We start from the raw sequence: 12,351 nt of genomic DNA, 5'->3' as shown, positions 1-12,351 counted from the left end.
TGAGCTGAAGTGCACTCAGTAACAATAAGACTACAGGCAGATAACCAATAACCAACAGCAGCTGAAGAACGCTGCAGTGAAGCTGTAGCAGAGAATCACCTGGAAAGATACTGGTGATATCTATGTCCGAGTCAAGAATTTTTCACAAAACTATAAACCTAAATAAAGCTTTGTCCTCCAAACTATTTAAAGGGGACATAGCATGCCCATTTTACCACAAGTTGATATGGTTCCTTGGGGTCTTAATGAAATGTCTGTAACATACTTTGGTCAAAATACCACAAGGATCATATAAAACAGCACCCTTTTTACCCTGTATAAAACAGCCCTCCACAGAGTGACCTGTTTTGAGAGCCTGTTCCTTTAAATGCTAATGAGCCAGCTCCCCCCTCCCCCCCCCCCCCCATGATTTTAAACGATATAAATTACATATTTTATATGATATAAATTATCAAATATGCATCCCATACTTTGTATTCCCCTTGTTGTCCTGGAGTTTTAATTTTCCCAATCACATAATTAAATGTCCCCCTCTGCCCATCCACTACAAGCACACAAGCAGACAGACAGAGAGAGAAAGAGAGGTGGGGGGGGGGGCTATGAAGACCATCATTTACCCCCGAACCCCGACATTCAACGGGTACAACAACAAGCGGAGAAAGCAGAATCGCGGGCTGACCTTATATATACACAGTCTATGGGGCTGACCAGCGGAGAAATGCTCGTCCCGTGTGAACAGCCAGGCGGCTGCGTGCTGGAGAACGGCGCTGCGCTGCCTCGCAGCGGCGCTTCCGCGTCCGGTGTACCCCGGCGTAACTACTGTACCCCGGCGTAACTACTGTAACCCGGCGTACAGTAGAGCTGAACACTGCGGAAGTCTTCCACACAGCTGGCAGTGTGGAAGACCGCTGCGAGGCAGCGCAGCGCCGTTCCCAAGCGCGCAGCCGCCTGGCTGTTCACACGGGACGAGCATTTCTCCGCGCTGGTCAGCCCCATAGACTGTATATATAAGGTCAGCCCGCGATTCTGCTTTCTCCGCTTGTTGTTGTACCCGTTGAATGTCGGGGTTCGGGGGTTACAGTAGCGCTGAACACTGCGGAAGTCTTCCACACTGCTGGCTGTGTGGCGCTGACACAAATTCCAGCTCACGCACGGGAGAGCGAGCGGTCGCTCCCGAGCAGCTGCTGCAGCCTCCCAGTCCCAACGATCCAGACAAATGCCACATGTGAGTGAATCGCGGGCTGACCAGCGGAGAAATGCTCGTCCCGTGTGAACAGCCAGGCGGCTGCGTGCTTGGGAACGGCGCTGCGCAGCCTCGCTGCCTCCGGTGTAAACCCGGAAGTAACGAGTGTGGGGGGACGGGGGGGGACGGGGTGGGCCAAGACCATGTAGGGAGACTTCCAGTTCCTTGTTACGACACAATACCCAGGAAGCGCAATCGAGTCGCTCAAGCATGACGTTTCTGACTTAGAGGAACTATAACAAAACGCGCGAGTGTTTTTTCCCCAGAGTTTTTGGGTTGGTAGACATGCCAGATACCCACATTAACCTGTAGAAGCACTAACAAAGTGGAATTTGCATGCTATGTCCCCTTTAAAGCTGAAATTCAGAACTACCATGTATTATCCATTATTTTATTTCAGATTGTGTTACTGTCCAGACTGTACATAAACAAATGAATAGTGCTGATACACTGAGTAATGCTTTACACTGAAAGATGAACCTTTGATTCAGTCAACCACACCATAGTGTTTCCCTGTCATGTTGTGGAACATCAAGGTGCTCTTCGGCAAACTGAAGATGGAGAGCAGTGGCTTCCTCTATGTTCTTGCTTTTGACACCATGCTCCATGCAACCATGCACCATGAATTGTGTATGGTGGACTCATGAGAGATGTTTACCAGCTCCAATTATTATTTTAATGCTTTTTCTGCCACTCTGGGCTTCTTTTTATCTCACTGAGCATTTTGCATCGTGCTTTTGGAGTCAGAACTCAGAAATAAATAATTTCCATTTATAGACACTTGGTCTAAATGGGGACTGATGAATATCCAAACTCTTTGAAATGACTTTGTAGATAACCCCTCCCAGCTTTATGCAAATCAGCTTTTCTTGTTTTTTAAGAAGCATTGGTCAGATCAGCAGATGTGAATACTGCATACAGATACTGGCCATTGTGCATTGTGAAAATATGCATTTTCATATAATTTTGGATCACTATGACAATATTATCATTGATATTGTTATTACAATATTAATATAAACACTTATAACAGTTTTTAATAATGTTTCTCACAGCACACTCAGACATTAGCAATATGCTTATGTCTTAAAGTAATCAATTACATGTTTGTGAGTGATTTATTTTTCTTTGCTGACTCGTCAATACTCAAGCCCTTAATAACACTTGGACAAGAAAGACATGAAAAAATTGTTAAATTAACATTTAGCGATGCTGTCTATTTAATACCACCCAGCTGCCCATCACTGTCAGTATGCTGTAGGAGCCGTGTACCGCTCATGTTTTCTACATGCTACCGAAATGTCTCAATCCACTGAAAGGCTATTACCTAAAGATTGGCCCTTTACTTCAACCCACTTCTTCATTATTTCTTTCACGTCCTTTATGCCATCTACCTGGAGCGATGAAGACCAGACTAATGCTTCCCTTGTGGGCAGGCTCTCTATTTCTGTTCCTGCTTCAAGACCTCTCATGAATAAGAGAAATAATCGAATACCACGCCATACTAATAGAGAAAAAGGCTGACATGTGCATGGTGTTGCTAAGGCCAAATAAGCTCAGGCTCTTGTGTGGAATAGGTTTACACTGGCTTTTGCTGTAGTTAATCTGGCACTCTGGGTGGCTTAAAGCTAAATTCATTGATTTTGTATGAGATTGTACTTTAGGAGGCTTGATAGTGAGTTGTACTAAAGCAGCCCTCCTAGCACCGGCCTGCTATTTTTTTTTAAATTTCACATGTCGTCTTCCTTCCTGAGCCAGCATTGTGTCTCGACCTCCTGTTTCCTCTGTCCTGAGGAGGCTGACTCCTCTTCTTGTTTTCGCCTCCTTATTGTGCAGAGAGAAGCAATAAGTAGGGGAATATATTGCTGGAAAGATAAGGTTGGATAATTTATCATTGCCGGAGCTGTTCTCTGATCCATATGCAAGGTAGGCATCAAGGAGCGGCTGAAGATTAGAGGAGAGAGCGCCTGCTTTGTCAGAATAATCCCAGCAACTATTTAAAGTCACACAGAATCATCCTGCAGTTGAGTTTTTGGAGTCATTTGAAATTCACAGGTCCTAAATATAGATTTTAAAACAGGGTTTGTGAAAATACATGAGCTGATCAGTACAGACAAATAACTATTCACAGAGGGTTAAATCACTGAAGTATGCCATTATTTCTAATATTAGACAGTGAAATAATTAGTGTAGCCACTGGTGTTGGTGTTACGCCAGCTCTAACAAACAGACCAGTCATGCTGTGATTAATTAGATTTATTAAATCAGTTAATCATTTATTTTCTGACCACCTGTGTTGCAGGTACAAAAACATATGGGTTCCAAATAAGGCTGCATATATATTGATATATACGTATCGCAAAAGACGGGTTAAACTGGGATAAATGGTTTTTCATGTGCCATGTAATTACGCTCTGTAAAGATCAATTGGTCAATGAATCATTGTTGGAAAAGAGAATAAGAAAAGTATAGAGAGAGAACCGACAACTGCAAGGCGGCTCGGTCAAATCTCGCTCTGCCTCCTCCGGCTAAATTCTACTGTGGAAACCTCTAGTGATCAAATTCATCACTATGTGCGGTTGGTTATATAAAATAATTGTGTAGCTTATTTATGATAGTCCCAGAAAATGAGGGAAACATAACAGCGCGCACACACACACACACACACACACACACACACACACACACACACACACACACACACACACACACACACTTACTCAGCTGCTTTCTCTCTCTGTGTGTTTCTCTCTGTTTCTCTCTCTCAGAGTCAGCTGACTTCTCTGATCGCTACAGTTAAATGTTGATTTGTTTGAAATGAACCCACAATATCAACACTGATCATCACATAATGATCGATGCTTTACTTTATTTTAGTTAAATGTTTCATCAGAGCAGCGCATTCACCAGCCGCCCTGCTCCCTCTTTTCCTCTCGCTCTCTCTCTCACTCACTCACTCTCACACACACACACGCACAAACACACTGTGTCGAACACATGTGTAAATTCAGTCTGGGTAAAAACAACAGACTTTGTAAACTTAGTAAATGTATGGAGAGCTAGAGGAGATGTCGGGGCGCGCTCGGTTTGTTTTGATGCAAACTTTAAATGTATACCTTTTCATGGTCAAAACATGTATGAAACGACCCCAAATCAATACTGTGAGTGGACCTAGTGGAGCTGTGCATGGCTCCCTGGTGTCTGCCCCGGACCTGGCGGCGCTGCGGCCGGGCTGTGCGCCTTCTCCCTCAGTCTGTGGAGCTGTCAGTGGTATCTGCGTCCATAGCCAGGAACTGTTTATGGTTATTTATCGCAAGTCATATCGTCATCGCGATATTCAACAATGTTATCGCATATCGCATGTGTTCCTAATATCCTGCAGCCCTAGTTACAAATGGCAGACAGATCACTATTATATTATTAAACTCTCAAATAACCGATAGGCCCATTAGTTTAAACACTTTCAGAGTCCTTCCTTACTTTTTTATGAGGATGAGCAGTCTCATCATCTAGTCTGCTGGCTTTTATGGCTGCCTTCTGTTGACAGGGTTATATGTATGACTCAAGTAATTGACCTCCTGAAGTTAAATGCTGCTGTTTTTCACTCTTGTCATACAACTCAGTGGCAGGCTGTATCACAGAGTTGTTAAAATAAAGCAGAACTGTTGGACCGGGTGAAGTTATTCTTTAAGTCTTGAATAGTTTGTGTGACTATTGCTGCTTTTAGACCTGCACTGAATAAACTCCTGTAATTATCGGCAGGGGCTGTCTGTGACAACGCAAATGTCTCAGTCAGGTGCTGTGGACATTCTTTTCACTCAAAAATTCTCTTGCCAGACCGCTAAAAAAATCTGGATAATGTCCGAATGAGCCCGCGTGAAAATACAAAGTAGAGATTATCTGGAGGATTCACAGGATTCTTGCCAGTGTGCACGTTAACTATGTTTCTAACATGCGACAGATGCAAAACTGAAGAAAAAGCAACATAAAGAATACAAATATCTCAGGATGAAAAAAGAAGAGCCATACACATTAAATACCACAAAGTCATTGACTTCCTGAAAGTTACGTCCTTTCTGCTGCAGTCGTGCCCTCACTTGAAAACTCCAGATTTGTCTGTTGTTGTAAACGTGTCTGACCAAAGAATCTCCTGCTGCGTTCTTCATATGTGAGATGTAAACTCCAGAGAATGTCCAGACCTCTGTGTGGCGATTCTCTGAAATTCAATCCTGAGAACGACTCATGTGTTTTCTACATGTTACCAACTTTACACAAATGCTTTGTCATTTTGATCCAGTGTTGTTGCGGAATCGTCTGATTTGTTTTTTCTTGTCGATTAACCTGAGTTTGTATAGTGTCCTATACAGTCTTCTTAGGTTTAGATATCCACTCAATCTTAAGGAAATACAGATAATACTCTGCTTTTTGACAATGTGAGAATAACTCGTACGTGGGTGGCACCAAATAACAAATTTCTTAGAAGTAGAATATGGGGTCATCCTTTAAGAAACTGGCAATGGTTTCTTAGCAGTGAGTAAGTTGATTAAAAAGAAATAATTTTCAGACTGTAAAATGAACAAAATCAGTAAACGTTTCTGGGCTGATGCTCAATTTCAGCTGCTGGACGTTAGAAGACAAATTACAGTTCAGACGGTCATGTGTTTCTGAATACACAGGAACTGGATTTAGATCTGATCTCCCTCAGTACCTTAATATTCTAACCTGGCAAGATGACAGGTTTGATGGACCTGACACAACTGGACAAATGTATGTGTCTATTTAAAATACTCACCTTTATGTGAATTGTTTTTAATCTTTTGCCCCAAAGAAAACAAGGTTTGGCTCTGGTCACACCCATAACTAAACCTGATTTTATTCCCATTGTGAAGAAGTTTGGATCGGTGTTGAAAATTTCACTTGCCAGACAGCGTATGAGATTAGTGTTGCCTTGACAACTGAGGGTGAAGTCAGAGGGGGTTAAAAAAGGCTGATTAAATTTTCCACTATTTGCATGCCATCAGGAAGAGTGGGATTTAGTGGGAATGCCTGTCTCTTGCTGATTAGCTTTTAAATTGCAGTTAGCAGCTTGGCACTTGCATGTTGATCAAAGTGGCTCCTCTTCACATTTATATGGATGATAGAGGCAGTGCTAAATGGAATGGACAGTTAAAAAGACACCATATCCACACAGACCAAATGTTTTCATCTGCCGCTCGATAATAATTCAGGAGATATTTGAAATGAAAATCTATTATAATATACTGTATGTAGTTGTGCTTAAGCGTCTGTCATCTGAACGTTATAACCTTTACAATCCTGCTGTCTCTGACTGCAAACCTACATTTGATGGAAAGTAGTGCAGTGCCCGTCAAGTCCGATGGAGTTGTCAGTGACATCATCGTGGGGTTATTTCTCATTTATGCCATAGTAAGCGATGAAGTGCAGTTTACAGTTTAAAATAAATGAACTCTGTTGAGTTACTCACAACCGTGCTTTCAAAAACAAACAATCCAGCCAGGTTTGATATCGATCAGATCAGCTTTTGGCGAGCAAACTCAGTAAGAAGTAGGATGTGATGGTGAAGGACAGAGCGAGCCAATACAGAGTGTACTAATCAGTTCATGAATCGACTCATCTATCTGCAAGTAGTTTGATTATTCATTCATTGTTTAGGTCAGCTTCGTTTTGTAACTGCCATTTATTCTCTGCTTTTAGCTTTTTAAATGTAAATGTTTGTCGATTTTCTTTGTCTTCTATGACAATAAGCAGAATATTCTGGGATTTTGGATTGTTTTCTGGACAGCATATAGACATTAGCCTCAAGACTAAGTTCATACCAAGCTGTAAAGTGGTAATATTTGCCCTCCTTGGTTGGAATTTAAAGGCATGATTTTCATCTGACCACATGCAGCATATCCGTGATATGAAACCTTAGAGTTCACCTGTTCTTCATTGTAAAGTTAAATCACTGGAAATCAAGAGGTGTTCAAGATCAAGGGCATGGGCACTTTTCACTGTCGTCTGATGATTTGTGGACTAAAGGATGAATTATGAAAAATAACGGATTATTGAATTTATTGAAAATTAAAATACGTAAGATTGAGAAAACATGTTCAGATGATAAAAAAGCAGTAAACAGAAATATAAAATTTTTGAATAAGAGAAACACACAATCCCTGGCTTCTATGGGTGATGCTAATATAAGCTGTTAGGAATATATAGGTAATGTTTCCATGTACACTTTCCACATAACAACTTTAACTTTACTTTCACTGTTAAAGTAACTCAACTTCAACATAACTTCTGTTTGTTTACTTCACTTTACTCTTGCATGTCTGGTGTTAGGAAATCCATTGTCAAAGTCCATCTCACTTCTCTAATGCCGCAGGGAGACAAACTGAGAGGTGGAGCCCTGTGGGGCGCTGACAGCTCCACCCTGGAAGAAATCGCCTCCCATTGAGTGTCTGTGTTTGTGTGTGCAAGTGCCTTTGAATGGCTCATTAGGTATATTCCTTTTTCTGTTCAAGTGCAGTACAGTTGGTGTTGAGGACTGTCTGCAGGAAGCGGAGGTAAATCGGTTTCGCAGTCTTGATGGCAAATGGTTCTGTCGTGAATTCAACAAGATGATGCCAGCGTTTCTCTGACAAGCATTTAGACAATTTCCCTGATCGTGATGATTGGAGGCTTTTCTCTGCTTCTCAAATAAAAGCTCCGCTCACAGTTGAGAGTCTGACAACCAACACAGAGAAGAACTCAGTCGATGCAGGAAGTGTTGCATCATCCTCAATGCTCAGCACACATGACAATAAGGCGCTCAGTTAAAAGTCTACCATACTTAATAATATATAATTTCTGGATTAATTGTTCTTTAAACAATTACATTTTCTCCACATCTGTAGGAATTGTGGCTGAGAGTTATATTTTAAAATTATTAAACCACTGTAAGAGCAGACGGACATTATGATAGCAGAGATATTTCATTAGCATTGGAGTTTTCATAGTCATGCAGCTGAATTATGGCTAAATGTGCGTATTTGTGCATTTGTACACTTTCTAGTCTTGGTGTCATTTCCTCATCTTACAGAAAGTCTCACACAGTGTGTAACTGTACTGAATGTTCACAGTGCTTATGATAAATACCTACACAGGGCGACCACTGATGACGCCATATGGTACATCCCAAAAACATTAAACAGCCATTATATAGATATAATGGATCAATTAAATCCCACTGTTTTTTTATGCATTGGTTATGTCATTGATTGACCATTTATTATGTACTAATGGTCACATTAGTACAACCTTAAGTTAAAGTTTTAGGTTTATGTATTTAAAATGAATTAAACAAATAATTGAGTTTTAGCGATCGAAGCGATGGTAGTAAATTTCTTAGATGGACTGGACTGAGGTCAAATGATTTCTGTGATTAATTGAGATGCACAAAAGCTTGACACAGAATCGTTTCTATATAAATGCTGTTTAAATAATTCACTCGTAGTAATCAAGTAGTCCACTTACTGTGTTCATTTTGGTTCTTATCCAAGCATTAATGTGGGCTGAAGTGATCCTGAATGGTGACATGCTCGACTAATGAGTAAATAAATCTGAGGGAGCGAGTGAGACCTGCAGACAGATACACACACACACACACACACACACACACACACACACACACACACACACACACACACACACACACACACACACACACTCAAGGTGATGGTCCTATTAACTCAGGGTTGAGGAACCTTGTTTCAAATCAATCAAAAGGCCATTTCAATATTTATTACACCCTTTGTCGGCCATACTAAATTATTGAACACATATATCATGTTTTGTACTTGTTTTGTGTCTGTCTGCATTTGTTGGTTGTTGTAATTTGAACTATTGCTTGCAGTTTTAATCTTTGCTATTGTTTATTGTTTTTTCCTATTTTACTTTTTCGTGACATACAGCCCTTTGTGATTTAGAATCTGTAGAGGTGCTATATAAATGATCTTAACCTTATTATTTTACTTAATGTACCACACTAACTTCTCTGATGCGATTGCTGGAACAGTGGTGACGTGTCTGATGTCAAATGGTAGTGATGCTGATGAGTCTTTCCTTGTATCAAATTCAGCAGTGATCTCAAACAACAAAAAATACTAGTTTAGCTTTGTTTGTGTGTCTTATATTTCATAATAGGCCCTGAGGACAGAAATTGAGGATCTTGTGGTTATTGTGGTTTCATAGTTAAAGACTCTACTATATGTTGACTTTGAGAAAGACTTTTTTGAAAATGTGACAATTTTAAAAACAGTTTTTTTGTGAAAACAGATTTTGCCTGTTTCCAAGATGATTTCAAACTATCTTGGCAATGCTCTTCAGTGATTATGGCATCGTGATCGTCTGTGGAAATATGAATCCTGGTTATTTGGAGCCAGTCGCAGTTTGAGACACATAACAAGGCGTAATGGCTCCCAGAGAGAGGGAAAGTATAGGATCGGGAATGATTTAGACAGAAGAATTGGTGTATAGAGGGTGACAGAGTTAAAGGGTTGGGAGTTGGGTAATGGGAGGGAAGCTAAGAGTAACAGGAAGGGAGGGGGGAGAATGAGAGGGAGGCTGTTGCGACGGCAGGTTTAGCTGCTAGGTGAGATAAAGAAGAAATCATTCAGTCAATCAGCCCGAGCCGTGGTACAATCATCAGATCTCATCTGTTTTCAAGAGCAATTCTGCCTTTTATTGAGCTGTTGTGCCTCAAACAGGTAGACTGCAATAGGGAACATTAACCCCTGCACTGCCACGTGCACCTGACATCAGGGGGCTATCAAGATGACCGCAGATGTATGAATCAGTTTTTACTAACGCTGTCTGTCCTCATGTTGTCTCAATGTCATCAGAACTGTTCATCCAGAGATAAAAGCTGCTCACTTCAGAGGCTGAGGATGTTAAAAATACTCCAAGTAAAATCATCTATACCTTTAAGTATGATTCATGGCAGGTGTCACAGGGAAAACAAAGAAATGAGTGTCAAATGAGTAATTCAGGCGCTTATGAATTATTTTGACTGAATTATTCACAAACTTATTATTTACCTCTTGTGAATCCATTTCTGCACGTTAACAGAGAAAAAGGAAGTTACACGATTCTCACTCACATTAGCACAGCTGACATTCATACTTACGTGGTTATGAATGTCAGATTGTTGATTTGTTGGAATGTTACAGAAACAGTCACACTCACACACTCCCCTCGTCCAGTGTCAGACAGTTGTGAGGCAACAGTGTTTCTGAAGTTATCGGACAAGCAGTTCAGTTGGAGCATGTTACTGAACTACTGTGTATGATAATTAATCATTTTCTGATTAATACACATACTGTTAAACCACTTAAAGTTCTCATAACTCGTTACTGTCCCAACAGAGTGTTTCTGTTTTCTCAGTCTTTATTAAATATTTTAATTGCTGTGGACTCAAGATACAGATTTTTAGTTTTGCATTGATGTTAATTACAGGATTTTTGCTTTACTGTTTCGATTGTATGCCATAACTTTACTTATACGCTTGTCACTTGCATATTGTTACAAGCATACGCTATCATACACAGGACATCCTTTTTCATTGTAGTATTTTGAAGTCAGGCGCATTGATATTCATAGTATCCATATGAAAAATGGATATATTCTCATATACTCCATGAAATAGTTAAATCCAGTCCAGGAAAACTTTTTTAAAGCTTTTATTTACAAGATGCTTGTGTTTCCTCCAGATCTGAGCCAAAAAGGGGAAATGAAGCCTATCTACGGGTGCCAGGTGACCATCCAGTCGGAGCAGGAAAAACAGATGATGAAGAATTACCGCAGGGAGGAGAAGAGAGAGAGGAAGAAAGGCAAAGGAACAGACGATGGCGACATCTCGGATGCTTTTATGCCCTTCGACCCCAGAGAGATGAGAGCCCACCGGTATATCATCCCTCCACACGTTTCCTCTGTCCTTTTTTCCTCCTCCTTGTTCTCTGTGTCTGTCTGTCCGTCTCCACCTGTGGTCTCCGGTATCCGCACAACAAAACCAACAAGCTTCTGCATTTTTCATGACTACTTGGCTTTAAAAAAGTAGAAAAAAAAAAAAAATCTCACGGATACTGCAGCTTGCCACATCTCTTCTTGTGAAGGATTTTCCTAAACTTTAATTTCAGAGGATGAAAAAAAAGCAGTGATCTGTTTAATTAAAAACGTAGCATGGCCAAATCCAGCACAGTGTGCAGGAACAGATTAGCAGAGAGGTAAGCCACTTTAGGAAGAAACATAATGCTTCATATCTTTGCTTCTTCATCTGAATCATCCCTCAACTGCATTAGTTATTTTTAAAACAAAAATTTGGATTCACATTTGGATCCCAGTGATTGCAGAGGTGACATTGGCTTCATTTTGGGTCCATTATGAACACGTTGAAGTAACACTGGTGTTTATTTAAACTTTCTTTATCTCTCTCTGGAAATGCTCACTTCTTTCCTCTGCCTCCTCTTTGTCTATGCATCATGTACCGTTTATTTACATTAACTACCCTATCTGAATATTTCATGTCCTGTGTTTTCTTGTACAGGGAGCAGGCCCTTCTGACTGCACGACGTGAGCCTGTACTAGGCAGAGAAAGAGTGTACCAACGAATTCAGTATCCCAACGTCTACGACGTCTACACGGAGGCCACAAATATGCCTGCATTTGTTGGAGGAGCCAGGGTGAGACTGGATAATGAGTTTGTTGTTTGTGCAGTGTCCAGTTTTTAACTCTTCTTATTATCCAACGCCACTATGCTTGGCCTGCGTTGGTTAAATCTCGGCTCGCAAAATTTCCCGGTGACATATCCAAAGTACAGAGGAACCGAGCCCCCCCCCCGAGGCCAGCAGAGGGAGAATAGATCCAAGTGTAAATGTGAGAAATCTGTGCACATGGTTTTGTAAGTCACGCTCTCAGATCTGTGCCCTCCAATTTGTATACCACGCGATCCATCCACCAAGTGTGAAGTAGATCCGCTGAGCAGTTCTTCAGATAATGGAACTACAGACAGACAGAGATTCCTCCATTTTCAGTTAGATTGAAATGTTCAGAAAGAGAAATCTCTTTGG

At 40.9% G+C, this 12,351-nt stretch overlaps 1 protein-coding gene across 3 annotated transcripts in view; it reads left to right on the top strand.

Moving 5' to 3' along the window:
- The window catches only part of ascc3 (activating signal cointegrator 1 complex subunit 3), a 129,936-nt gene that overhangs the window by 18,128 nt on the left and 99,457 nt on the right, over positions 1-12,351 (top strand). For all 3 annotated transcript variants that reach the window (XM_034611351.1, XM_034611354.1, XM_034611352.1), the window contains exons 6-7: positions 10,996-11,188; positions 11,829-11,964. In XM_034611351.1, coding sequence (XP_034467242.1) covers positions 10,996-11,188; positions 11,829-11,964 — 329 coding nt within the window. The remainder of the gene's footprint in view (positions 1-10,995; positions 11,189-11,828; positions 11,965-12,351) is intronic.

The sequence above is a fragment of the Hippoglossus hippoglossus genome, chromosome 16 (assembly GCF_009819705.1).
Source record: "Hippoglossus hippoglossus isolate fHipHip1 chromosome 16, fHipHip1.pri, whole genome shotgun sequence".
NCBI lineage: Eukaryota > Metazoa > Chordata > Actinopteri > Pleuronectiformes > Pleuronectidae > Hippoglossus > Hippoglossus hippoglossus.
This window is presented reverse-complemented; position numbering and strand designations above follow the sequence as displayed.